The sequence below is a fragment of the Lagopus muta genome, chromosome 3, assembly GCF_023343835.1.
Source record: "Lagopus muta isolate bLagMut1 chromosome 3, bLagMut1 primary, whole genome shotgun sequence".
Taxonomy (NCBI): domain Eukaryota; kingdom Metazoa; phylum Chordata; class Aves; order Galliformes; family Phasianidae; genus Lagopus; species Lagopus muta.
Window position 1 is genome coordinate 38,214,002 of NC_064435.1, and position 27,922 is coordinate 38,241,923.

Consider the following 27,922-nt stretch of genomic DNA (forward strand, 5'->3'; position numbering starts at 1 on the left):
CCAGGCCTGGGGCTCTCAGCATGAGAAAGATGTGGAGCTGTTGCAGCAGGTCCACAGGAGGGCCATGAAGATGATCAGAGGGCTGGAGCACCTCTCCTCTGAAGACAGGCTGAGGGAGCTGGGCTTGTTCAGTCTGGAGAAGGCTCCAGAGAGATCTCATTGTGACCTTCCAGTATTGAGGAGAGTTTATGAACAGGAGAGAAGCCGACAGAAGCCAAGGTACTGCGGTGTAATGAAGGAAACATCACGAACTTGAGACAATGACAATGACACCACAAAGGACTCAATTCTGCAAACCGCAATGAGACACGAAGCCGCACAGCAGGTCGCCGGAGGTCCAGTTCATCCCGCTGGCTTACAAAGCTCAGAAGCAAAGACACAAAGCGAGGCGCCACAGCTCGGCGTCAGCGCAGCACCGCAACCACAGCCACGCGCACGGCACACACGCGACGCAGGGCCGATAACCCAGCCGGGCTGGAGATCACGGCGCCCCCTGCTGGTGGCGGCGGCCTCCCCGCCGGAAGCGCGGCGTGTTGCAGCCGGACAGCGGTCCGGGCGGCTCCCGCCTCCCCGGCGGCGCGGAGTTCCTCCCTTTTCGCCTCCCGCCACCTTCGTTATCTCCTCGCCCCCGCTCCCGCCGGGGGCGCGGTGCCCCTCCCGTCTCCGCCCCGCGGGGAGCCGCCCCAGCCTGGCTGCCCAGGGGGCATCCGGCCTCCGCGGAGGCGGTGGGCGAAGGAGTAAAAGCGGGCCCCGAGAGTGACCGGGGGTTGGAGCCGGAGCCGCGGCCGCTGGGGGAAGGTGAGCGGCGGTTGCGGGACCGGGCCGGGCCGTGTGGTGTGAAGGGTGCGGCCCGGGGCAACTCCAGCCGCCGCCGTGCATCGAGGGGGGCTGGGAGCGGCTGGGCGGGCAGGCGAGAAGTGGTCGCTCTGGATGCTGAGCGCGGTTCCTGCGGTTTCTTTTGGGAGAAAACGTGATCCTACTCCGACTCTCTGCTGAAAGAGTCGCTGATGGGGCTGCTGCCGCCATGAGAAGCGAGGCCACTTCGTGTTTCCAAGCAAGAACAAAAACCCCTGCTAAATTCCAGAGTCCTTTTAGGTCGCGGGTGCCGTTAGCAGCGTTTCTGGGCTTTTTGTGTTGCTGCTGTTGTTTTTTACGGCGGCTTTGCTCGCTCTGGTGCAGATGCTCCCTGTGAGTGGCTGGCGGGGCAGGAGGCAGCGTTAATAGGGGCTTGTCTGAGTGAGACCCTGGGAGTCAATGAAAAGAACCGCGTGTTAGCCTGGTCTGTAAGCATAAGTCTGTGTGCTGTAGTGTTGGTCAGAGTAGATGTGCCTCTCTCATCTAGGGAGAATCCATAAGCAGCTCTATTAAGAAGTTATCACTGAAATTAGGTGTTTGGCTCACACTGCTTGGCAGGGAACCTGTTAGGAATGTCAGCTAACACAAGGCCTTTAAGGGTATGATTGTATTACAGAAAGGTTCTGCTGCTGATTTGGCAGAGGTTGGGGCTTTGTAGTACAGCACCCCACTGCGTTTTTGCACTTGGGTGGTGACAGCTGTCAGAGCACATCAGACTAGGACGGCAGGTTGAGCTGTTTGCTTCCAGGAGGACCTAATCAGAGGATGTCGCTGGTGATTCAAGAAAGCAGCTTACTTGATTTTGTAATTTTAACTGGGCTGAAGCTAGGCAGTTCTAAAGTGGGACAGACCAAAATGATTCTATTAGTGGCGCATAAGAACTACCTTGGGCTTTCATTCATGATGGCCATGCCTGTACTTCTTTGAGCGATGTGATGGTGCCAACCATCCCTTTTTCAGCACCAGTACCTCTGGTAAAGTGTTAGGTGTAACAATAACATAACGCTTAGGCTGGATACAGAGTATTCCTGTGGAGCTCAGAACATATGCTGGACTTGTTGTGGGAAGAGCAAGTTTACAGCCAGGAGGAGACCTTTGTCTGTTAAATGCTAAGTCAAGTAGGAGGGGGGGATGGCTGTCCGCATGCTGTGCTACGTGAGCAAGGCTGTGGCATTAGATCAGGGAAGCGTTTGTTGCCTCTTTTCATCACTCACAATACCACGCGTCCAGTTTAGAGCCCTACTGCGCAAGAAAGGGGCTGGCAGCCTGGAGGAGGTCCAGAGAAGGGCCAGCAGCGGTGTTGGGTGATCACATCAGATGGTGTCTGTGGAGAGATGGAGGGAGCTGCCTTCATTTAGCTTACAGAACTTAAGGGAGATCTTGCTGCTCTTCATAATGAATAGTTATTTTTGGGGCTAGATGCTTTTCAGCCGAGAGACACAAGGCAACAGGTACAAATTGCAGCGAGGGAAATTCTGACTAGAATAAAGAAAAGCATTTTCACTATGAGGGTGATCAAGTGCTGGATTGGTGGCTGGAGGGATCTCTGTCTGTGAAGGTGTTACAGACTGGACTTGACATGACCCTGAGCAACCTAATCTAACTCACTGGCAGACAAATGTTGGGTTAGCGCTGCCAGGGATTCTTTCCAATCTAAATGATTTTGTGATCCTTTCAGGATTAGGAAGCAGGGTTTTCAGAGTAGGATTCACTGTCCCTAAGGGAAAGAAGTACAATAGATACTACCTACATGTTTGACAACAAATGATTTTTATTTGTGCTACTAGTTAGTGCATACATTTGCAAGCAAACTTATAAAACTGCAGTGATTGCATTTGAAGTATTGCATCTAACATTGCATGCAGAAAGCCAAGTCATGTTTTGCAAGGCTGGCATATGTGGACAGGACTTCACACTTTCTCAATGAGGACTTGGTATTTGGAGGAAGCTGCAAACAATTAAAAGTAATAGGAAGGAATGCATAGCTTTGAATTATATTTCAAGATGTATGATCACCTCTGAGTTTTAAAAAGGTGTTTCTGTGGCAGAATTAATTTCTCCATATTGTTTTCTAGCTAATAGGTGGGATGCTGGGGGAAGTCCATAACAATCTGGCAAACATCACAGCATTGAATCTTACTCTTCAGTACTGCTAGGTCTCACAAGTTGTATTTCTTGCACTTGGCTGTGTTTGCTGCTGCCAGGTTCTGGAGTTCATATCTGACAACTGGAATGAGAACTGTATAAGCCTGGGTTGATGGAACAGGCATGGATCATGTGAGCCAAATCCTTTTATTTTTTTTCTCTTAAATAAGGAGTTTTCTTGAGCAATGTGGGTAGAGGCAAATTTCAAAATGGAAGGAGAAGGAACGTCCTTGCTATATCAAAATAGGTGAAGGAAATGAGATTGGGAAGTAAATGAGATGATTTCTGCTATCTCTTTAATGTGAAATAAAATTGATCTGATTCTTTGTAGTTGTTGATATTGAAATTCTGATAGATTTAGTCAAATGATCTCTCATCAGTCCCTTGGTACTTTTAAAACAGAGCAAGAACAAAGGAGAGAAGGATACACATATCTCTGTGCATAGGAACTCTGCAGTCGTACATTGTATGTCACATTGTAATACGAAAATAAACTTGGTTTTTTTTCAGAAGTGATTGCTTTTAATCTCTCTAACAAGTCTGCATTATAGTTGCAAAATGCTTTTCTTCTTTGACCTGATTAGCAGTTACTCCAGGTTTTGACCAAAACTTTACTAGGCTCAGAAGTATTTTTTTGTTTTTTGTTTTTGTTCCAAGGTGTTACTCCTTTTGTTGTGGAACTCCAGCTAAGATATAGCCAAGCATACAGATTGTCTTGGCTTTGTAAGATGAAGTGATTACAAAGTAGAACCAGAACCATGGAATATCAGCCCAGAGAGGTGTATCTCAAAAACTGCCATGGGAGAAGAAGGCTCTTATGCATAGACAGAATTAAACCAGAGACCTTAATGCTTTTAGAGAACTTTTTTTGATTCATCTTCTTCCTCCTTTATGCTGCCACTCTGCATTGTGCTGTGGGACTTGTATTTCACCCTCTGTCCACGTACAAGTGCATTTGAAGGTCTCTATATGAGTGAGGCCACGCTCTTACTGAGTCATGTCTGCTGTTAGTGGAAGTGTTTGGTGTTGTGTTTTTTTTTTAATAGCACTCAATTTGAGATTGTACTGATTCCTGTGTGGTAAATGGTATATGAATCAGATAGGTTTGTTGTGTGATTAAACACAAAAAAATTGTTTTCTTTAAAGATTTATTCATTTTCTTCTTTTCTTTTAGATAAACAGAAGATGATAGGGAGCAATGAATCCTCTACTGAAGGACCAGTGCCTACATCCTACTTAACCTTCCTGGCTTATTTACTGGGAGAATGGACTGGTATAGAACACACTGAAACTTATCTGAGTTATGGAGTCTACCTTTCATGGGTGCTTTTTCCACTTGCAATAGCTTTTATACTTCCAATAGCTATCTTCTTCTTCTGCCTCAACACTTCCCTTCTCCTTCTTCATATTCATAAAAGGAGGAAGAATGGATTTAATGAAGGACATTCTGGTGATGTTTGGTATGGTGCAAAAGAAATGTTGGCTAACCTGTGGGATGGACATGGGAGAATATGGCACGGTAAGCAACATCTGATTTCTCTCTAAAAAGCGCTGACTCTCAGTTTATGGCTTTGTCTGTGAGGATTATCAGTTTAAATTAAATTGCTATTGCTGTTTATTGACTGCCAGTAGTTCTTCAACTCTGTGGGCCTGGGAAAGAAAAGAAAGAATTGAGATTCTTTTGGTTGTACAGTTTTGTCTTATGCTTTTATTCCTTTGCTGCTACTGCTTTCATTTAGCCAAATAAATGCAATTAAAAAAAAATAATCTTTTTAACTGTTAATAACTGCTCTTGGATTTTCTTTTTCCACAAGGACCTGAAGTGATAGCTACGTTAAAAATTAATTTCCTGTGTCTCAGGAATTATTTAGCAAGCAAGCAAGCAAAAAAAAAAAAAAAAAAAAAAAAAAAAAAAAAAAAAAAAAGACCTTGCTCCTCTTTCAATCCTCAGATTGAATATGTAAACACTGAGAGCTAAATACCAGTTCCCTAATAGCTAATATCTCTACATTTGGTTGTGTAATTTAACTGCATGTAAATGACATCGTGCCAAATGTTGTCTGAAAGGGGCACTTGGTGTCGGTTTGCTCTCTAGTTACCACTTTAACACTTTTGGGCTCTCAAGTCAATTCACAGAGGCCTACTTTTTGTATTTTCTTTCTATGTATTTTTGACAACTACTTTCTCTAGTAGAAGAACGTCAAAACTAAAGGCTGTGCTCCTTGTCCCTCTGCTGCTATATCTTTTCTGAAGATAGACTTAATAAATGATTTGGCTTCTTTCTAAGGAAATCATAAGCTTCTTTCAGAACCGTTCATTCTAGATGCAGCTAAAGGAGAAAGAGATGTTTAAGAGCAATTTACATAAAGAACAAATCCATCTTGAAAATCATCTCTATTTGTTCCCCAGTCAAAGGGATGAGGGTTGTCAAGGCATTTATAACCAGATGGTGCAGCGGCTGTATCAGATTGGCTTTGTAAGACTAAGATCTAACTTCTGAATCTGAGAAAGTACACTAGATCAAAATCAACAGCTACATCAAAGAGCTTAAAATTCTCACTTCATAATGAAAAGCTATTTACTTTTCTCATACGAATTTTTTTTTAAGGCCTTGGCTTTTTTCATCCATAGTAACTTTTCCTCTTTTATAAGGTCTGGCTTTTTATTTCACAGAAAAGATTTTTATCCAGTCCCTCATCTACTATTATGACTTTTCTTTCTGCCCTGTCAACTGCTTCCACTTCTTTTAATAAATTATGAAATGCTTTGTGATTTATTTTTTTTTTTAATTTTTTTTTTCCCCACTTGGTTAATCAGTGTGTTGCAGGAAGAACTTCCTGAAATCTCAAAACACTGAAGGGGGGTGGGGGGGGGAACCCCAAACAAAAGCCCAACCTTGTATGTGATACCTGTAATTTTATTATGCAAATGCTAGCCACAGCTATTACTCCGGTTATGCTCAGATAGCATGGAGCACAGTTAGTGGTCGCCTACAGATGGTTGGTAGATGTATATCTGTAATAGGCATTGAAAATAGAACAGTGGGAGAGAAGGCAAAAGTACAGACAGAAGTTTAAAAAGGGGGGGGGGGAGGGGGGGAGGAGGCAGGGAGAAGGATTTTCACACCTGATTACTTCAGAAGGAATGAGATTTAGAAAAGAGCAACAATACTGTAACAGAACTGTTCAGTGTGAACTAAATGTATAAATAAATGTGTTCTGAACTGGTCCATTTTATTGTTTTGTGCTAGCTGAATATTCTTTTCAGCATTAACTAAATGAGAAACATAAGTTCAACACTTGTATGTGTTCATGTGTGTTTCAGTTAAGCATATAAAGTCCCAAACAGCTTTTAGTGCTTAGTGATGGAAAAGTAGTCTAAGTATAACTCTGAGAGAGATAACAAAGATGAGTCTCAGAACTTGGGATTAAAGAAGACACATAAATGGGTGTTGTCATGTTAAACTGCCATTAACAGTTGCTTGCAGCAATGAACTTGATTTTGAAAGATAGGTAACAGCTTGCCACAGTAGTGTTTCAACACTCCTATTCAGTCCTTATTTTGATTTATCTTGAATGATTGATTCAGAGAACTACAGCCTTGAAGGCAGTGAACTGAAAAAATAAGATAAAATTATGCAATAGTTGAAGAGAGCGAGGCTGTTAGTTCTGTTGTTTTCATTCTCTCTTTAAATAGAGCTTTAAATAAGGCTTGTAAACATGAAGCTGTGAAAGCAACTTAGTAAATGCTGCAAGACAGCTCTTGACATTTTAGCAGTCACTTTGCTCTAACACTTCTCAGAGATACTGGTTTCAACTTGCCAACTTAATGCAAATTAGTTTATGTAGGATAGAATTGTATCGTACTTTGATATCCTTTATGCCTTTAACTTCTAACAGGTTATGAACTTCATGGGGATGAAAATATTCCAGAAGGACCAGCACTTATTGTGTTTTATCATGGAGCTAGTCCTGTTGACTATCTCTATTTCATGGCTAGACTTCTTATACGAAGGAAGAGATATTGCCACGTAGTAGCGGATCATTTCGTCTTTAGATTACCAGGTAATGTACTTCAGTATCAACAATCAGTCTGAGAGTTCTTTAAACTTTTTTTTTTTTTTTTAAAGATTGAAGTTATTAAAATTCATTGTACAAAGCTTACAGAACAAACTTTCAGGCAAATATTGTTAATCTGTTGGAACAACTGTTCTTAGTAAAGGGTGTGTTCTTATCAAACAAGAACAAGTTAATGCAACTGGCATCTCCTGCAACTGCGGAGATGGTTTGCACTCCAATCTGGGCAACACTTTTAATAACTTTAGAGTGTTCAGAAACAAAGAGAAGGAGATAATGGGAGAAAGACTTGTCTCTGTGTTATTCAGTAGCCAATACTCCATAATATGTCTATTAATATTTAGGCATGATTGTTAATTAAAGGTGAGTTGGAGTGTACTCTCAGTTGACACTGTGAGGTTAGAACTAGTATTCAGAGTGACTTCCCAGAAAGGAACTGGTAGAACATCATGAAGTTCAGCAAAAGCAAATATGAAGCTTTGAATTTTGGATGAAGTAATCCCACGTGACAGGACAGATGGGAGCCTGGGTAGAAAGTAACTGTCAGAAAGGACTTCAGCATTCTAGTGGACAACAAAGTGAACGTCATCATCTTTGTTGCAAAGGCACAGTGTGAACTCGACTGTGTGCTGGCCTTTTTCAGCCTGAGTGTAGCCAACAGGTTAAAAGGAGTGATTCTTTCTCTTGATTTGGCACCTGTGAGAGCACATCCAATGGTACTGTGTCCTGTTTTGTACTTCCCAGTTGTACTTCCCAGGGATATTGTCTGGAGGCTGAAGCACACACTATTTATTTGGTCTGTAACAAATAAAGGTGGAGGAAGATATTACTGCTGTCTTTGATTACTTAACTGTGATGTGCAGAGAAGATGGGGTCTGACTCTTCTTTAAGGTAATCAAAAATAGGATGATAGGAAACAGAGGCAAGCTGCAGTTCCTAAACTGTAGCTGGGGAATTTCCATCCCTAGAGATTTTCAAAACTGCTGACTGAGGCCCTGAATAGGTTGGTCCAGTTGGACAGCTTGGAAGGGTGTTCAGGGAGGATAAGCCCAAGGGGCCCAGGTAATTGATTCGGATTGTCTTGAAGTCTGCACAATAATCTGTGGCTGGCAGCCTAGATAGATAGGGCTTCTTTTGTGAATCAAAGCAAAAAGATGGCCATCCTTTTGTACTGGTACTTAGGCTTTCTGATCTTGAAGCTTCAGATAAAATGGATGCCTTTCCAGAAGATGTTTTAATTAACCAAAATTTGCTAGACTTGATCTAAGAAAAATGGAGGGAAAGGATACTTGGATTAGACGATGTAATGATCATTCTGTTATTAATATTCATAAATATGCTATGAATAGCTGTGAGGGAATAGCTTGCCCCATGAACCTGAGTCTCATATGTGCCAGTTTGCAGTTGTTAATATGGAGTCTCACTGCCTCCTCCTCATCAGGCACTTTTGTACCAATTTAACTGTGATTAACTGGATTGTATTTGTAGCATGTTGCTGTGCCTCTTGAGGGATGCATGGGCCTATAAGGGGTCAAAGAAGCTTAAGTCTAGACAGATACAGCTTGATAACTTATGTAAGGGAATTTAAACTAATAGAAAAAGCTCTTGTATTTCCTGGATTCCCTTTTCTGGAATTTCCTGTTGAATACTGGAATTAAATCCAGCTGACAGGTGGTTGTGAGTGGTGTTCCCAGGTGTTGGTACTAGGGCCTGTCCTGTTCAGTATCATTATTGATGACCTGGGATTGAGTGCACCCTCAGTAAGTTTGCATGTGACACTGGGTTGAGAGGAAGTATATATCTGAGGATAGGAAGGCCCTTCGGATGAATCTGGATAGGCTGGATAGCTGGGCTGAGGCCAATGGGATGAAGTTCAGGACCCAGCACTTGGTCTTGTTGCACTTTTACCATAACAACCCCATGCAGTATCTTGGACTCTTCTTTGGTGTGTGTGTGCATACATAATCATTCCTCTGTACTCAGCACTGGTGAGGCCGTACCTCGAGTATTGTGTTCAGTTTTGGGCCCCTCACAATAAGAAAGACATTGAGGCCCTGGGATGTGTCCGGAGAAGGGCAACGAAACTGCTGGGGTATCTGGAGCACAAGTCCTATGTGGAGCAGCTGAGGGAGCTGGGATTGTTTAGTCTGGAGAAGAGGAGGCTCAGGGGAGACCTCATTGCACTCTGCAACTTCCTGAAGGGAGGTTGTGATGAGGAGAAGTTTGGCCTCTTCTCCCAGGCAACAAACAGGACCTGGGGAAATGGCCGCAAGTTGTACCAGTGGAGGTTTAGGTTAGACATAAGGAAGAACTTTTTCTCTCAGAGAGTGGTCAGGCACTGGAATGGCTGCCCAGGGAGGTGGTGGAGTCGCCGTCCCTGGCAGTGTTCAAGAGGTGTCTGGATGAGGAGCTGCGAGAGATGGGTTAGTGCTTGTGGTAGCAATGGTAATGGGAGCACAGTTGGACTAGATGATCTTGGGGTTGCTTCCGACCTTGTGATTCTGTGATTCTATATAACAAATGTGTGTTCATAATAATAAATATTCGTTTGTTAAACTGAGGGTAAAAACACCTGATGATCTGTTTCTGAGATTTAAACTTGGCTAGATCAGTTCTGTAACTTTGTTTGTGGCTGACTGAGTTAATTTTGGGCTCTGTGGGAAACTTTAAGAAAGAGAAGTAATCTTTCCCATGTTGCTCAGTGACCTGAAGTTCCCATTTCAGTATGCAGTGTGCACAAATACTACATAAATTTAAAATACATTAAAATAAGCATAATTGGTTTCTTTCTTGTGCATTTTCTTCATTATACCAGCTGCCTAAATTGAGCTAGTTGTCCAAACGTGTCTGTCTGATACCTGTAAGCAATTTTTGCTGTTCTGTTGCTCCTTGACGAGTGGAGTAAGTATGACATCTCACATTTAAGATATGAGTTTATGTAACTTTGCAGTTTTAAACTTCAGTAAATGTAAGCTCTTCATCTAATTGCATATGTGCAATTCAGGATCCCCAGGTTCCTCTGTGTAGTGAAAGGCCACCTGGATGCTCACAGACTGAGCTGCAGCAATCTGGAACACAGAGAAAGCTATGTTTCATTTATCATTCTCCTTGTGCACGGACTGCTCCTTGTGTGCTAAAGTAAACAAAACAAAAAAACCCGTAATTTGCTGATGCTTTCTTTTATTGAACTTTATTATGACTGCATCACATTGCTTGAAAAGTAAAGCTTGGGCAAAGAGAAGGTACACCACAGTAAACAACTCTGAATGTGGCATACAGTACTTGACTGTTTTTTTTTTTTTTCTTCCAGTGTTTTACTGATTTTTATTTTTTATTTATTTTTTTTTTTTTTTGAGGTAGCATCTGATTTCATGACAGAAAACCTAAATTTTCAACTTCTTAAATTGAAATTTACAAGCATAACTTTGTGTCAGTCCTTCTAGAAATATCTTTGATTTGGGGTATTATGCTATTAGACTAGTTTTAGCCACTGTGTTCTGTCTTGGGAATTTGTACTCAATGGTAGTATGAATTAACATTTTCTGTATTAATGTTGATTTTACCCTGCAGGTTTTAAAACGTTTATTGAAGTACTTGGCATTATGCATGGACCAAAAGAAGTATGTGTCAGTGCTCTGAAGAAAGGCTATCTGTTAGCTATTTCTCCAGGTGGACTTCGGGAAGCACTCTTTAGTGATGAAACATATCCTATTATGTGGGGTAATCGAAAGGGCTTTGCCCAGGTGGCCATTGATGCAAAAGTGGTAAGTATGAAGTATCATGGAAGAGAAGCAAAAAATGCTAACTTCTTATGGTTCTTTCTTCTAGGGGAAGCTGCTTTGATTATCAGATATTTGGTGTTAGATTGCTGAGTGACATGAATGCAGTCTACTTGCTTTTGTAACTAAATTCCATGGCTTGTCCCATTTGACAAGAATGTTTTGGAGTCATCTAAGAATACTGTGGTTAAGAAATCCAGAGTTTAAAAGAGTAAGAGGTGAAATCGAGGACAGTTTCTAGATTATGAACTTGTTTTATGCCTGCCTGGTTGGGGTTGTTCCAGCTCAGCCTCTTACCAGAATAACTGGAAAGCAGCCACACATTGCACTTCTATTTCTCCTACTGTTGAAATAGGCTGTAAATCAGCAGACCTGCCTCTGCTGTTGTTGTACTCATACGAGAGGCACTGGTGTTATGTACTGCATTGGTATTTTTGTGCTAGTGAGGGATCTTTAGGGCATACAGCAGCAACAAAAGATGCTGCTTATTAGTGTGAACTGTTTCCTCTTCAGTTCTTTTTCATACAAAGCACTGTCTGTGATCACTAGGCACGATTATTCGTATGGGACCAACTATGGAGTGCACATAAACACATAATATATTTGAATTGCAGCTGTTTCAATAATACTTTTCATTCTCTCTCATTCTATATTTATACATGAAAGATATATGCATATGTCCGCAGGTCTGCAAATACCTCACTTGAACTGGTATCACTCCAGAAGTTTTGTGCTTAAACACTGCCAAAGACAGACTACTTAAATCTCTGGATTTTATACCCAAGTAGAATGTTTTTAAGACCTAATTTTAAATGGGTTTCACTTTTAACCAGGGGGAATGTAATGCATTTTAAGCAGGATACTTTCAACAGATTCAGATTTTTCTAATACTTTGTAATAGCATACGAAACTCCATACCATAATCTAGCAAATTCAATGATGCTTGTACTGCTTATAGTTATTTAACTGAATGTACGTTCAGTTTCCTTTCTGCACTCGTAAAGATCATGCAGCTTCACTTTCCCCCACTTCATAGAGATGCAGAATAGTATTGGAGGTAAAATGAAATTGATGGGAAAAAAAATAAAATCTGTATTTAGATTAAAGAGAAACTTTAAGTCACCTTTAATCACGAGTATAACTGTTCGTGGAAAGAAAAATGTCTGAAAATCAGTACTGGGATCTTCAGCTTCCTCAGATTGTCTAATTTCAGCTGCTTGTTTACCAGAAATATTGTCATCTAAACCAATTTCTAAGTAAGATGTTCTAAAGATGATGGTTCTGGAATAAGGAATTTTATTACCGTTTGGTTTTGGCAGCTGCACTTTTTTTAATTCTCTACAGCTGCACTGGATTATTTACAAACTTTTTTTTAAACATCTTGATGCCTGTATGAAAAGTCTCATTTCTGTATGTTTTTATTAAAAAAAAAGCTTAACAGAGTGTGGTTGCATGAAAATCTTAGCATTCTACGTTTTGATCATTTGTTATAAATTGATGTTGGAAAAAAAAAAATACATGTAGTATAACCTTCCCCTTGTCACCTCGTTCTTGCAAATCTTGACAGCTGTTTGCAAGTTCAGAAACAGTAATAAAATCTGGAAATAATGACATTGTTCCAAATGTTCATCAGCAGAAATGAATCATGAGCCTGTACTGAATATGAGACATCATGTGCAAAGCAATAGTCAGCGCAGTAGAGATGAATCAGACAAGTTTAGGATCCCAGGCTTGTAAATTCTTTATGCATAACTATAAATTAGGCAGTCATCTAACCACTGGATTCACAAATGTGCAAGTACTTCTAGACAAGAGGAGGCTTAAATACTCCATAAGTTCTGAAGTACTGTACTGCTTTAAGAATATGGACATGCTGAAACCTTACAGTGTTCTTCAGGCTGAAACTTCATGGCAGAAGGTGGCAAAAGAACTTAATGAATCCTTGTTTTGCTCTCTGTATGTCCTTGTCTGACAAACACTTGAAATTAATTTGTGTGTTGGGTTTAAGTGAGGTAGCAGTTTTCTAGGTAGTGTTATCTTCATTAAATTCTTAATATGTTTTTTCCCTCCTAGCCCATCATTCCTATGTTTACACAAAATGTTCGAGAAGGCATTAGGACATTAGGAGGAATAAGTAAGATATTTTACATATATTTTTTGTAGTTTATTTTTCCGTATGTGTTTAGCCTATCTTTGTAGAAATAATCCCATATAGATTTGAGAATTGACAAAGCCTTATATCTTGAGGTTTACTTGCTAATGCAATGCAGGGACATGACTAGGATTCAGTGTCAGCATTAAGTGTCGTATTTGCTCATCTCAGTCACTCTCAATGTGACAATGTGCTTTCCCAAAGAAGTAGAAGAAAGGAAAAAAAGTAGCCAGAAAAAGGCAGATAGGTTTAAAATATTGTTTTGCTCTGCTGATAAATGCTAGACATACTCTTAAGTTTTCTGCTGTTCAGAAGCAACGGTTTGCAGTTGACATTTCCTTTAAATAAGCTCTTAAAGCTCTGTGCTTACACTTAAACTTTGTAACGTTTGAAACTTATTTCATCCATAGTTGTTATACAGTGTAGCACTACGTCTGTAGTTCTGTACCAACTCTGGTTTGCTTGCTCCTTCCTCATCCTTTTTGGGAATTCTTGTACACTAATAGATGGGTATATATAGATGTCTGAAGAGCCCACCTTTGGGATGATTATGTCTGCATCTCTGCTGATCTGACAGTGCTAGCTCTTCCCTTGCCCCCATTCTATTTTGTCTGTGTGTGTCTTCCAGCTTGCCGTCAGGAAGAGCCTGAATAGTCTTCTCCATACTGCATGTTCTGTTTCAAATTATGCCATCATCATTTTCATCAAAGGTCTGCAGGACAAAACAATTCCATTTCTCATCCTCTCTAATTAAAAGCTGAATACTGGATGGAGAAAGCCCAGACATCAAATACAGTCATGCAGAATGATTCACACATTCTTTATGATGTTCTACAAAAATTAAGAGCATTGTTACTGTTTTCAGAATAATTTTTCCAATCTGGAAGAGGCTTAAGCCAGAAAGATAGATGCTACTTTCATTCTATAGCACAGGTGCTAGAGGAATTTACTTCTATTGATTGCTGGAGACACTACTTTAATTTCAATAGTTTTGGAATATTCTTTGTTTTTTGAGATTGTACACAGAATAATTGACATTTCAAGCACTAAGATCTTATCTTTTTAATATAAGGGAAAATTAGCACCCATTTTACAAGAATGCAGTTCTGGTAGTGTTTAGGATAGATGCTTAGGAAGTGACGTGATGAAGAACTACCCCCATAAAGCTGATGGAAATACCAGTTTTTCTTCTGTTTGTTTTCTTTTCCTCTTTGTGTAGTGTTTCACTCTAACCAGCTACTTCCTTATAGAGCTACTGAGTCTTCCTCTGCTTTGATCTCTTTGCAGCTATTCTTTGGGGGAGATGTGAGCATGGAAGCAAGTCTTTTGTTAGTGTTAATGCAGCCTTTGGGAAATGAAAGCCAAGAGTAGAACAGTACTTTAGATGACACGCTTAAGATTCTGGGTCATGGGCTGGATTACTCAACAAGCCAGTTTCAGTTTTAAAACATGATGGAAAAAAAAATTGCAGAGTAATCTCAGTCTCTTTTTCCCCTTCCTTCCCTTTATTTCTCCCCTACTCCTTTTATTCTCTTTTCCCTCCCGTCCTCCCTATTTTTTTTTTTTAACCTTAGAAATACTTAGGAAGCTGTATGAACGTATTAGATTGCCAGTAGTTCCTATGTATGGCTGGTTTCCAGTCAAGCTTCGAACGTTTATTGGAGAACCCATTCCATATGATCCAAATATAACTGCTGAGGAACTGACTGCAAAGGTAAGATAAATATACATGTAAATATATATTTTAAATATTGACTATTCTGATCAAAAGCACTAAAATATTCTTGTCTGGGTAATGATTTCTGTCGTGGAGGTAGTTGAAGTCAATAGAATTGTGCTAAACTTTGGACTTGCTTAACTTCCAGTGCCCCTCTTCAATGCTGTCTTTTATTACTACATCTTGCAAATGTTCTTGGCTTTTTAATGTCAATCCTGTACTCTTTATTTGCTTCAAGAAACATCTTGCTTTAGAAATTAAGGAAGTTCAGTCACCTAAGAATACCCTGGGGTGGTTTAAAAAAACACGATATGTTCACTTCACCCAGGGAGAGTGTTTCTAGATCATTTAAAAAGTTACCAGTGAAGTCTTTCAACTATAGCAAATCTGTGGCCGCAGACTGATATTCCATAAAAAAAAATAAAAACAATAAAAGCCATGTAATTCCATGGTTTTGAAAGTCTATTTCGATTTCTGTTTCCTCCAACTTCTCTCCCAAGAAATTTGTTTTAGAATGTTCACTTTCTTCAGTTTAGGTGGTTTGTTAATTGTGAGGTCCTCATATTCATTCAGCTTCATGTTCATCAGTAGATTTCACGGTGCAGAGATACAAGTCAGGTAAGTGTGGGTATGGAGCACTCAGACTGAGGCGGCCAAAAAAGCTGTGTTTGAAAGCTTCACAGAGGGTCATTTTTTTCATTCTGAAAACTTCACCCAAGAGAAAGGGATTTTTTTACTGAATCACCAGTATCGATTCAGTTGTCTGTCATCACCTGCTTATCCTCTGATTAGATCTCTGCAATATGAAATCTTTAAATGTCTGCATTGCCTTGTTTGTGGAGAACTGAGTGCATCTTTTGGGAGTTCAGTCTGACAGAGCCTCTTAGAGAAGTGCTGGTTGCAGGAGGAAGGTGTTTGAATCACTTGCTGCCGTGCTTTACTTTTGAACCTGTACCAAGGATCACTTTTCTCCTTGTTGAATGCTGGTTTTCCAAAGCAAGTAGGTCACTGTTCTGTCTCTGGCCTTGAGTTTAACAGTCTGTGCTCCTGTAGGCAAAACAGAAAAGTTACTGTTACCTCACCCTAACTTTTACTTATTGCTCTGTTTTTCGGTGTTCTCCACAGAGCTATTATGTAACAGAATGGCTGCTATTAACTTCTTGGCCTGCAACATTTCTGGGTGAAAGTACTGCCGATATGCACTACTTTAGCTGTGATCTAAGCATACTTTACTGGACCAGCTACTTCAGGGGACTTACACGCAGCCAAGACACAGTTGTGTTTCCAGTGCTGCTTCTGAGTTGGTGTAGAAGCAAAGTGCCTACATACTGAAAGAGTATTACTGATGCACACCTGGGCATAGACAGTAGTTTCAGGGTTGTAGTAGTATACAGATACTGACATGCATTAGAGATCCAGATCTCTTCGGTAGTTTACTTCAGCATCACTTTACTATTGCGTATCACTGATAGAGCTTGTGAACACAGCTACCAGAGATAAAAGCTAATTGTTTTCTAGTTTGTTTCCTAGCAATAATCCCACAGACACATCACGTGGGCTGAAATAACACTGAAAATAGTGTTGTCTACTTGCAGAAGATCTCCAATATAAAGATGAAAAGATCCTAGAAATTATGTTAACACATGAACAACGTAAAGATGACCCCAAACTTTTCTCTTTCCTTGCAGACAAAAGCAGCACTCCAGGCTCTAATAGCCAAACATCAGAAAATACCAGGAAATATACTGAGGGCTTTAATGGAACGATTTCAAACACGACAGAAAGAAGACTAAGGTCTTCTGAGTAAGCTACTATTTAGTTATGATATTCTTAAAGTCATATTAATAAATACTGTCCTAATGATGCTGTTGTATATTTTAAGATGAGACACTTTTCCCCTGTCCAGTACCAGGCTTGGAAAGCACAAACTTTAAGTAATCCCTAATGAGGAAAACTTAACTTTTGACAAGTGCATTCCTTCATTGAAAATGTTTATGCAAAAATGACGCTGCATGTCTTTATATGTTCATTCTCTTGTCTTTCTTTTTTCCTTCTATTTCTTTTCACTCCCCTCCCCCCCCTCACCCCAGTCCCATAGTTGCTACTTAACCTGGATGTTAGATCCCCTATAGAGCTGAAGTCTCACTGTTTTAATCATTACCACTGCAACTAGCTTTTGTAGGCCTGGTTAACTGCAGCTGTTTTCATCAGTAACATCTTTCTTCAGGTTGTTACTTCCATGCTGCTGAAAAATCTGTTGCTGACGGAAGCAGTTAACTTTCAGTGGCCTGCAGAACCACTAGCTATGCCTGTAAAACCTGAGGTGGAAAATGTTTCATTTTACTGGGTTTGCTCAGAAAGTATTTGCATGAGTAGAGAGTGAAAGAACTGCAGTGAACAAAGCAGACTTGTTACAGAAACCACTCAAGCTGATCCATAATGGATATTTACCCTCACCTGTAGTGCTGTCAGTGACTGAATACTCAGTGATTCTAAATCTGCAGGTTGTCCTTTGAGCAAATGAACCAAGCACTTACACTTTAAGAAATGGAAATGAGATGAGTATTTGGTAACACAAGCTCAGAATGCTTTATTGTAAAGGAAACTAAGAATGAATACAATGCTCCTTTAAAAAGAGATAATTCTTTGAAGGACAAGGTGCACATATATAGATAATATGGTATATATGTTAACTGTTAAACCTCCATATTTTCAAACATATTTTGAAACAATCAGACTTGAGAGGGAAACTGTATACTTTGATTAGGTAAAAATAATTGAATGAACAGGAAGGAGTTGTAGAATTGGGCTTATAGTAAATTACTTTTTTTTTTTCTTGAACTAAAACCTACATTTTTACTGTCAAGATAGAAAATGTCTGAAATGTTTCCTCTGGCAGCAAGCATGATCTACAGTCCTTAAACTAGTAACTGAGAATGCTTTATTTTTGGGATTAGGACAAATTCCTTAAAGAAAGTCAAAAAAGGTTTTTCTTTTATATTGTGGTCTTGTTTCAATAGTGTTGGGTTTTGACATTTTCTTAAACAAAACAAAACAAAACAAATGAACAAGAAACCCAACTTCAAAAAAAAAAAGAAAAAAAGTAGTTGTATTCAAATTAGTATCTATTCCCCTAAACACTTGAGCACATGCTCTGGTTTACTCTCCTTGAACTGAACAACAGGGGGATTATATAACTGCATGTGGATGATAGCCTACATTAGAATAATATCACAGTATGCAGTGATATTCTTAGAGTCTATGATTTGAAAAACCCCAAAAGATTACTTGTTTTATACTGTTACTTAATACCAAAAGCCTTCTGTTGGTGCTGAATTAAGTTTTTTGAAGCTTGGGTAAGAATCGTGTTATATTAAAGCAAATGCCCATTCTGAAGCTCTGAAAATGGTTTAGATTTTACTTAAGGGCAAGATAATCTTTCAGCTTTAGAAGAATTTATTTCAAAAAACATAGTGTTAACACTGTGTATCATTAAAACAATGCCGAGACACTGCATTGGAGTGAAACATAGGTATGACTTTATTTTTAATGTCTGTCTTGAGGAAAATGTTCTTCTATGTTGTGAAATTCTCAAAGGCAGCTGAACAAAACTAAATACTGAGGTTGTGTGTATGTAAAAGAAAACTCAGATAAAAAGATTCCAGTGTGAATGAATGCACCTTTTGTGATCAGAGACCTTGTAAAAATTTGTTTTGCTAAACGTTGGATGTTTGATGCAATTTTTGTCCCTTTAAGATGAGTATAACAAATGAAGGACAGTATTGGTACTCTTTAAGTGTTCATATTTGTATAGGTCTTTCATATTTATTTCTATATATAAAATTGTATAGAAGACACCTTTCAAATAAAATTGACAGTTGGAACAGGCTCTGAGGTTTCATGTTGTGTTTGAACTAAACAAAATTATTCATGGCCTGTGCTGTTGAACCTTTAGTGGTTTTGAGGTGTGTGTAATATCCTTGGAAAGCTGTTCCCATTTAGTATCTGAATAAGGGGTGGTAGAATCCAAGCCCACGAAGGAATGTATTAAAGAAAAAAGTAACTCGGACAACAGTGGAAAATGGGACAAAAATCATGTGAGGAATAAGGTCTGAGTTCTAATAGTTGTATTCAGTTCTGCAGGAGGCCTTACGAGGCACTGCAATACCACTGTGGTTATATTTAAGATCCTGGGATAGAAAGTAAGTCATAAATACTGACTAATAAGATTTGTTTGTACATATTGAGTGTTTAAATGATTATCAATGATTTTTCATTGAAAAAGGGGGGCAGATCTGGAGACTTATACAAATAAGATTAGAGTCCTCTTAGCTGATTTAGTTTACTGTGTGTTAGGCAGAATTATTTAAAAGAAATTTTCAAAGTGTTATTCTAGAGCACTAATTACCTGATTAGCCTTTGGATAGGCTGAAGACTTTCCAGGTTTCTCTGTGGAAACAGCACAACCAGGATGCACCTTTTTAAAAGATTGTTTGGAAGAGACTACAGTACTGATAGGTATTTGTCATTATTTCTCAGCAAGATAACAAGCCTCCTACCAGCCAGTTTACTGTCCTGTTGTGCAATAGCAGAGCTCTGCCTGAACATCTATTATTGGGATGCTTTCCTATGAAATTAATCATTGCAGATACAAACTAGAGCACTTAATCAGCGTTGTCAACACAATTGTGTGGTTCATCTTGTATACTTGTCCACCAAATCCAATACCACTATGTTACACTCTGAAGAGAGAGATACAACTATGGTGACACTTCAATCAGCTCTGCAGTGTTTAATCCCTATTAAATCTGTCATAAACACTAACTTGGCTTTTTTTTATATTATTTTTGCACAAAAAAAAGTATCAAAAGTAATTGTGCATGGAATTGCTGTATGAGCATTACCGTGGAAGACATGTAGTAAGAAAGGTAATCTCCAAAACATTTCTGCTATAACTTCATGAGGCTGTCTGATGTCACTTATCTTCTCAGTTCTGTTGACTTTGTGTCTACAAAGGTCTTCAACCATACAGATCAGTGATGCTAGTACTTTTTTCATTATTTTCTTTTAACTCAAACAATGAATGGTCTCAAAGCAAATTACTCTTCTCATCGTGGGTTATTTGCAATATTTGCTTGCCTGCTTTTATTGAACAGTTTTTTTGTGCACAGACTACTAGGATCTTGACTTTTGGTCACTACATCCATTCAGTTCATGTCACGTGCTCCTTCCTAAAACCTCTTTAAATTGTTGTAGTGATCTCTCCATGTCGGAAAATTGATCACTTAAAGCATGCAATAGACTTCCAGATTGTAGGATGCATTTGTTTTTAAACAGACTTTTCTATACTTTGTCACCCTTGTGTGTGTGAAACATTTCATGTAGTTGGGATGCCATTTGGAATTAACATCAGGCTGCACACACAAGGTGAAGGCAGTATTTTTCTCCCCTTCTATGAAGCTGAATCAGCTGCTATAGAGCAGAACCTATTCTATCAGGCCTTGTGTTATAGTCACCACAACTAAACAAGACCATTTAATTTCACTCAGGTATTTCTGTCTAACACACACAGTAAACAGAATTGAGTCCTGTTGCAGGTATCCCTGTTCTTCATGTATCCTAGAATGAGTTTTTCTTTTTTTTTGCTAATATTGGTTTCAGGTGTTGAGTCTTTGCCGTGCTCAGAGTAGCTCCAGACTTCCTTTGGTTGCTACTTACACAGGAACAAAAATATAAAACCCAATAGGCATTTGTTAGTTCTCTTTTTGATCTATTTGAAGTCCACCAAAGATACCTAGAAGTGTTTTTGAGCTTCTGTTGCAACTTTTGTGATTGAACTGCCAGCTCTCTGGGTGTTTCTTTAATGGCCAGATTTCCTTAGAGTATGAAAACTACTTTTCTAATGGATCAACCAAAATTTGGAAATGCTCTGTCCCTTCTGAAATGGATTAGTTTTCTATTGTCTATTGTAGACTGGATTAATTTTCTAAGCTAGCTAGCACAGCAGTCAAAGGCTTGTTTGGCTGCTTTTTTCTTCTTTTGGCTGCAGATTTTCACATTCCAGGCAAACTTTTTGGCATGTTGATTTTGCTTTGTGAGAACAAAGTTGAGAGAAGAGACTTCTTGTAATTTGGCCCAGTCTCTGAAGGCAGTAATGAAAAATATAAAACGACCCACAAATGAAACAATCACACCCTGACCCCAAACTAAATCTGGAATGCTAATTCTGGACAATCTTGAATCAGATTTCATAGAAATAAAACTGCCTTGCCCTTTTTAATCCTTGCAAAGACCTGCTGCTGGCAGCTCTCGTGTTTCCAAGGCTAAACTTGCCATCTGAGTTGAGCAATCATGGAGAGCTTTTGGATGAAGTATTCTCAGGAGAAGTGTTCAACAGCCCTGAGGGCCTGTTGGGAGCATGCTAAAAAAACAATAAACTGTAGTGGAAGATAGCTAGTAGTCAGTCCCATAGTAGGCTTACTCATCTGGCAATAGGACATCAAGGATAGCTGTAGCCCACCGAAATCCAGCTATCAAGCGTGCTTCCTACCGAATTTCTCTCTCCACCAGTAGTGTTCAGTGGCTCAAGTATCCTCAGCTATCTTCCTCAGGTACAGCTTAACAGACACTACAAATTACGGCTGGGGAGCTGATTCAGTCAAATTCAGTGCACATCTTACCACCACACTTAATAATTCTCCTGAGAGCAAACCCTACAAGGGAAACCTTCTGGCAATTAAAAAAGCTTTATATAAAAGAGCCTCTGGTACTTTGTGTTATACGTATGGTATCCACAAATACCATTTTTGGAAGGTGATAAGGTTTCCACATTGCAGCTATGATAGATGAACTGGCAGAGCTCTTAACGCTGTGCAAGTTATTCAGCCCTTCTTGTGGAACATTTAGGTTGTGTATAGACCTGACGTTGTGCTGATCTCACCAGTTTTCAGCTTGCTTTGGTTACTCTGTGCCTGGTGCCTCTAAATTACTTTAGCTCTGCAGAGCTTTCCTTGTGTTACGGATGTATGGTTTGGCAAACCATTGGAAATTTGCTTTTGTTGCTGTCTGCTGAAAGGTACAGAGAACTCAGCATGTAGGCAGCTAAGCACCTACCAGTGTGCAGCAACACACATAACAGAGCAGTGGGAGTAGAGAGATGACCTAAAAAGGCAGACAGAAAATCTCAGCCAACAGAGTGCATTAATCTCTCTCTTTTTTAAAAATTAAATTTCTTTTGTTTTTTTTTTTTTGTTTTGTTTTTTTGTTTCTTGCTTCTTAACTTCTTCTGACCATTAATGGCTACAGGACCAGATACTAGCTAATCTTATTACTTACTCAGCACCATGTCTATGTGTGTGCATGATCCCATTTCTTCTGTGTAAACAGGAACCTGGAACTTACTTCAGCTGCTATTGCAAGAGGAACAGCAGGCCATTATTATTCTATCTACCTGCTGCTTTGAGAATGTCAAGATGATATCTTTCATACTTGCTTTGTCATTATTCTGCTTAATTATTTTTTATCAGTCTGTGGACTAAGTAGTTTCTGTAGATGTGCTGATTTCTAATAGAACCTCTCTTAAATCAGGCAGCAAAACATGGGGTGTACCATGACAGCAAACAAATAGGTGGTTCCTAGAGCCCAAGTTTCAGATGTTCATACAGATTGCCTACAGTGTAGGAGCTAACTGTATAGGAACGTTTTTTTTATCAGCTGGAAGTTACACCTCTGGAGGATTTGGGCCCCATTTCCAATGTCTGAAATGGACAGCATCCACATTAGCAGCATGCTCACATTCAGACAAATAAAGCCTGGAATGCTCAGGACTGAAAGGAGCATTGCCACTTCAACAAACATTTGCAATACTGATTATTCTGAGCTCCAGAGTAACACACAAAGGAACAGCAGGTTTGACAATGGGGGAAACACACATACTCATATATGAGGGATTGTGAGCTACCAATTTCACCCAGAGAAAAGGAGGATCACTTTAAAAAGACCAATACTCTTTTTGGGGTTGTTCTTCAGAAGGAGTTTTGTCTCCTTGGCAAGCTGTGCTGTTTCACCAATCGCTCATGCTTTCCAGACAGTGTGCCAAGCAAGAGATAACAGAGGAGACATGAAGAAGGAAAACATACAAACCTGTAGTATCAACCTTTTTGTGACAAGATGAGGATGTGCTACCTCCAATTCAATCAGATTTGATAATAAATTACTGGGAACAGCTCCTATTTTGCAACTGAGGAGAGTAAAAGACATTTGGCTATACATCAGTAGGCTGCATCAAGAGAAGGTGGAAGTGATTCATCCCATTGTAAATGCCCTGCTGCTGGGGTGGAGTGAAATCAATTTGAAGAGATTCAGCAGGTGGTGGCAGCTCATTGAAGAAAATAAATCAAATGAAGAAAACATGACTATTCCCAGGTAATTCATATGCTGGCTATCAAAGTTTCTCTTTCTGAGAACCCATACTGCTCTGTGCATGTGCTGGATTTACCTTTTCTTGAAGTGGAAAAAGCTGAAAGATGATTACTGCCAACAATTCACTGGCCTTACAAGACCCCATAAGAAATGAAAACTTGATCCCACACAGGGCTAAGTTATTTTCTTTGCTTTTTGTCCTTTCATTTTTGTCCTTACAATTTGCTCCTTTGCTTAGCAAACAGTGTTGCCCCTCACCAATTTCTGCTGCCCCCGGCACTGAAATGGATTAATCTTCCATTATATTTTATATATATTAAATTTGAAAAGCTGTAAAATGCAAGATGTCTCAGTGTTGCTCAGATATTGCACTTGTTCCTGTTTTTAAGATCAAAAAAAAAAACCCAACAACATATTTTATACTCCCAATCTGCAAAGACCTTTGCTTTCTGGATGCTTGTTTCACACTTCCCAATACAGAAGCAATAACTGCTAGCATGGAATAAAAACCAGTACTGCATTGCCTTTGTGGGCATCTAAGGACAAACACAGGAAGGATCTTTGCATGGGGAAGTTTACAGTGTGAACATTTTGCCTTTTTTTTTGCCTTTTATTTTTCCCTCAGGCATATTGGCTGAAAGTTTGCAGCCAGTGTTTCTGATGTCAGAAACAATGAGGGCATGAGAATTTAAAAGCGTTGTTGCCTTGGCGTGAATGGAAAACCACACTGCTGAAGCAGAGGTTATTCCTCTGAATACTTCAGCTGAGCTTCTCTGGGCTTTAATACCAATTTCTGTGTTTGCATCCTGACAAGGCGCAGAAGAAGCTCCAGTTGGGGCTGCATACCAGTTAGAACAGCAGCGATGTGAAGTGGCACATAGAGAGCAAGTTATTCACACAGCTTGATATGGACTGAAAAAGCCAGCATGGGAGGGGCCTTTGCTGCAGAATAACTTAAATCTGGACACTTGGAGCCTGTAAAGAACCAAGAGACAGCACACATACCTCTCTATGCGTGGGCAGCAGCTGGTGGTGTCCAGCTCCATTTCTCACTTCCCCATCATGCCAGGCTGTGTGTCTCCTCTCTGGCTCTTCCTTCTCCTTCTGCGTGACCAGACCTGGATGCTTGCAACTTCACTTCCGGGCACCGTGTCTTTGTGTATTTGTCCCTAAATCAGGCAATTGTAAGAGAAATAACAAAGAGATCTTGAAATCAGAAGCTTCTCTCTTTCTTCTTACTGCACCAGGTGCCTGGTAAAGTAAACAAGTAAATCATCTATCAAGAGATCTGGCTTCCTGTGTGAATTCAAATGGCACCTCCTTAGAACTGCTTTTGAATTGAGATAGTAGATAATGCAGAGCAAATTATTGCTTCTGATAACTCAGGTTTCAGAGAAATGTCAGATGAATTCTTCAAGGCAAGCTGTAATGAACACAAGGCTTTTATGTTCTTCCAAGATTTTTTGTTTTTCTCTAAGGCTGCCCTGTTTTTTCTTCTTCATCCCTTAGGAAATAGGAGAGCTATGATCTCAAAATATGTTGCATGTGTGCACAGAAGAAAAAAGTACTCTGAAGGATAAAAGTGCTACCGAGCACTTCCCTTCCTACTTCAATTCTGCTTCAGGCAGAAAGAGAAAGAGAGCACATTATCTCTGTGCACAGGAAGAAGCATCCTGTGGCATAGAATGCTGGTGAAACGAATTATCTATGCAAAAAAAGTTAATTAAGGAAGATGTTTTGTGAGATCTGTATTCTCAACAATGTTAAAATAAGTTAAAGTTCAACTTTCTCGTGTCCCACTTGTATGCTCTGCTGGGGAATGTCATACCAGACTGGAAATACATTGCAGTGACTTCTCAGCCATAGCTCAGGGAGAGGTGTGTCATACCAGGTCATCAGCCCATTTCACCATGTAAACCAAGGCACACACTGGTTTGGACTGCTTCAGATCATGGGTAAACATTCCCACAGTGCAACATGCCTTTGTACAGTTCCATTGGGTTGAATGGCAAGTAATGAATGAAGACCATCACCAATGCTCATGTGCTCAGCAGGAGACACAAGAAACTTTCAGGTTGGCAGTAACCACAGGTGACATCACATAGGTGATTGAGTAGCTGGATGGGACAGCAGCAGAAGCTTTCCTTTTGGTTCCCTGCTTTCCAGCCCACATTTTAAGCTCGTAACATGATGAAGAGGAAAAGGAAGCAGCGTGTCAGAGGTCCATCTGAGCTCTGAAAATAAATCTGGACAGCACTCTTTGGATCTTTCCAAGAACATTTCTTATTCAATTGCAAATGTTGGGAAGATGTCTGATTGTAATAATCCCTACAGGGAAGCCAAAGATGGAAGTTTTGCTTTGTAATTCTTTCTGTAACAGAGCCTCATGGAGGTGCAAGGCAAGATAAATTACTTTACATGCTAGATTAGTGCACCACTTCAATGAAATCCTGTCCCATTAGGGTGTTGATAAGAAACCTGGGAGATGCATCACCCAGCACAATCTATTAGCTATAGATTGGAATAAGGTGATGAGTCCAAACATAAAAAACTGCTAACAATAGATAAGTGAAATTGGATAGCTCTAACTTTAAAGATTTGGTGGGTCAGATATTAAAGCAAAAGCCAACCTAGAAGCTAAACTTGACTAATTGGCTACAAGTCATGCATAGGAATTCATGTCACTTTAAAGAAGGATGGGACCATAAAGTGCATTTATTCCAAATTGCCAGCACTGTGGTGCCTGCTGTTGGCTGGGGCAGAGCTGCAACCCCTCGTTGAGCAATAGAGCTTCTCACAGGAAACAAAGCAGCCCATTCCCCCTCCATCATACCCCAACACTGAACTTCAACCTTGTTTTTCTCTTACACGCTCATGAAACATTGTGCTGTGCATACTGCTCACATGATATTTCCTCGTTTTTCATATATATTTTTAAATGCTATGTTTTATGTCATTTTTTTAGATATGATGACAAGTGACCATATCAAAGTCCGAGAATTTGCATGTCAGCACAAAAGATGAAGCTGGAGGCAAACGGTGACACAGGATACCTAGCAGAGCACTTTGACCAGCCAGAGGAACTGATCTGTGGGCAAGTTTCCTGCTGCTATCAGGACGTTGGTAGGACACTCCTGAGGATGCGAGACCTCTGGCCAAATGCCACATAGGCACAAGGTAACCTCATAGCTTCTTTCCCACTCTGCGCTGGCATGGAGGGCTGGAATCAAAATCGCTGTGAGAAGGTGACAGCGTTTGAAATGAAGACTCAGATGTAACAGATGGCAAGCACAGCCCCAAGCAAAAGTAGATTCCCAAAGGAAAGCACAAAAACAAATACCAAACAGGCCTTTAAAGTAAATGAACAAACAAACAAACAAAAAGAGAAAGCCTTAAGGGGAAATTCTTGGAAAAGTTACAAAATCATCTGAGAGAAAAGAAAGATGGGGAGGAACAAATGTGCAATAAGGAAAGTGTGCTTTGCATAATGCTGCCCACTCCATCTGAAGGAGCCTCCAGATGTTCCGTGTTACTCTCATGTGACTGTGAGTTGTGAAATAGCTGGTGTGCTGCAAAGTGAGAAAATCAACGCTGTGTTCTAGGCAGCTTCTGATATCAAGGGAACAGCAGAACTACTTATTTGGTAGAATTTGCTTCAGAGTATGTTTCAGAATTAGCTCATCACTCACAACAACACCTTTTACAAGTCGATGTGAGTTGTCTCCTTGGGAAAAAGCAGCTGGCAGATGAGGCAGTCAAAACCTATTTTTCCAAAAGCAGCCTCTGATCTGAACATAGAGACACTGTGAGTATTCAGTCTGAAAAACAAGGGCTGCATTTTTCAAAACTGCTGAGCATTGCTGGGTCCTATCTGAGAGTGCTGGAACTGCAAGCCCTGACCACCCTCCAGAATGATGCCAGAGCAAGCTCCAGCTGAACCACTCATTCCCCACAGACATAATTGCCAGTGACTTTTTGTTGCTGACTGCAGGTGGAAACAAGCATCCCTGCTGTGCATGTTGTAAGCCCAGAGACTCAATGACAATCTAAATCAGAAATAGATGGAGATGACCAACAGGAAAGGCAGATGCTTCTGGCACCAGGCCTATGCTCAGACAACTTTCACCTTAATTTTATTGAGACTTTTTTTTTTTTTTTTTTTTTTTTTTTTTTGTGCAGCAGTGGAATTGATCAAATTCCAAATCTGTACTAACTATAGAGATACCAAAAATTTAAAATCAGTATAAGGTTAACTTGCTTAACACTTTGAGATTGCTTGGAGAAGAATCACAGGAGTCCACATATCAGTAATAATCCATTTGCTCAGTTTCCTTATTTATATAATAGAGTACATAAGCTTATCATTCCACGTTTTGAGACTTTATTCTTGAATTGCTGTCTCTCTCTGAGCTGATCTGCTTGGTTAACAATGCACATATGGCAGTAACACAATGGTTGGTAACACTTACTGTGCTTATTGGTGTGCTCAGGGCAGTACAGCTTATGCTCACAGCACTTAATTAGAACCTGACTGAAAAGAAATGGCTTGATTGCTGGAAGACCCAGTAGGAATAAGTCTTCAGCTTTGTATATAGCTTTCTATGAATGAGAAATCTTTCCAAGTGGGAAAAACTGAGTGCTTAAGAATGAATACAATATGCATGAGCTGGTGTGCCTGACCACGGGTCCAAAGTGCTGCCACAGCAAACAAACCGTACAGTATAGCACTTTCCTACTTTCCTGTCTCATTTCTATAGCACAGAATTTAGTGAAGAGA

General features: G+C 40.0%; 1 protein-coding gene across 6 annotated transcripts; it reads left to right on the forward strand.

Moving 5' to 3' along the window:
- Positions 1-500: 500 nt before the first annotated feature.
- LOC125690285 (transmembrane protein 68) lies at positions 501-27,318 on the forward strand. 6 transcript variants are annotated; one of them, XR_007375588.1, is made up of 9 exons: positions 506-798; positions 4,175-4,519; positions 6,900-7,064; positions 10,647-10,840; positions 12,929-12,989; positions 14,582-14,721; positions 16,413-16,527; positions 22,811-23,148; positions 26,111-27,318. XR_007375588.1 is itself a non-coding variant. In XM_048938435.1 (8 exons), exons 2-7 carry the CDS (start codon positions 4,186-4,188, stop codon positions 16,515-16,517), a joined length of 999 nt encoding a protein of 332 aa, XP_048794392.1. In that variant the 5' UTR covers positions 507-798; positions 4,175-4,185; the 3' UTR covers positions 16,518-16,527; positions 16,952-17,562. The 6 variants fall into 6 exon arrangements, 5 of the variants coding, with proteins under 5 accessions (XP_048794393.1, XP_048794392.1, XP_048794391.1 ...); XM_048938435.1 differs by lacking the exons at positions 22,811-23,148; positions 26,111-27,318 and adding an exon at positions 16,952-17,562 and having other exon boundaries at positions 507-798; XM_048938434.1 differs by lacking the exon at positions 22,811-23,148 and having other exon boundaries at positions 509-798.
- The last annotated feature ends 604 nt before the right edge of the window (positions 27,319-27,922 follow it).

Bases quoted from the DNA above. Each gene is read 5' to 3' on its own strand.
- LOC125690285 (XM_048938435.1), top strand. From the start codon at position 4,186: ATGATAGGGAGCAATGAATCCTCTACTGAAGGACCAGTGCCTACATCC. The intron at 10,841-12,928 runs GTAAGTATGAAG...TTTCCCTCCTAG, and splicing joins TGGCCATTGATGCAAAAGTG to CCCATCATTCCTATGTTTAC. The intron at 14,722-16,412 runs GTAAGATAAATA...CTTTCCTTGCAG, and splicing joins CTGAGGAACTGACTGCAAAG to ACAAAAGCAGCACTCCAGGC.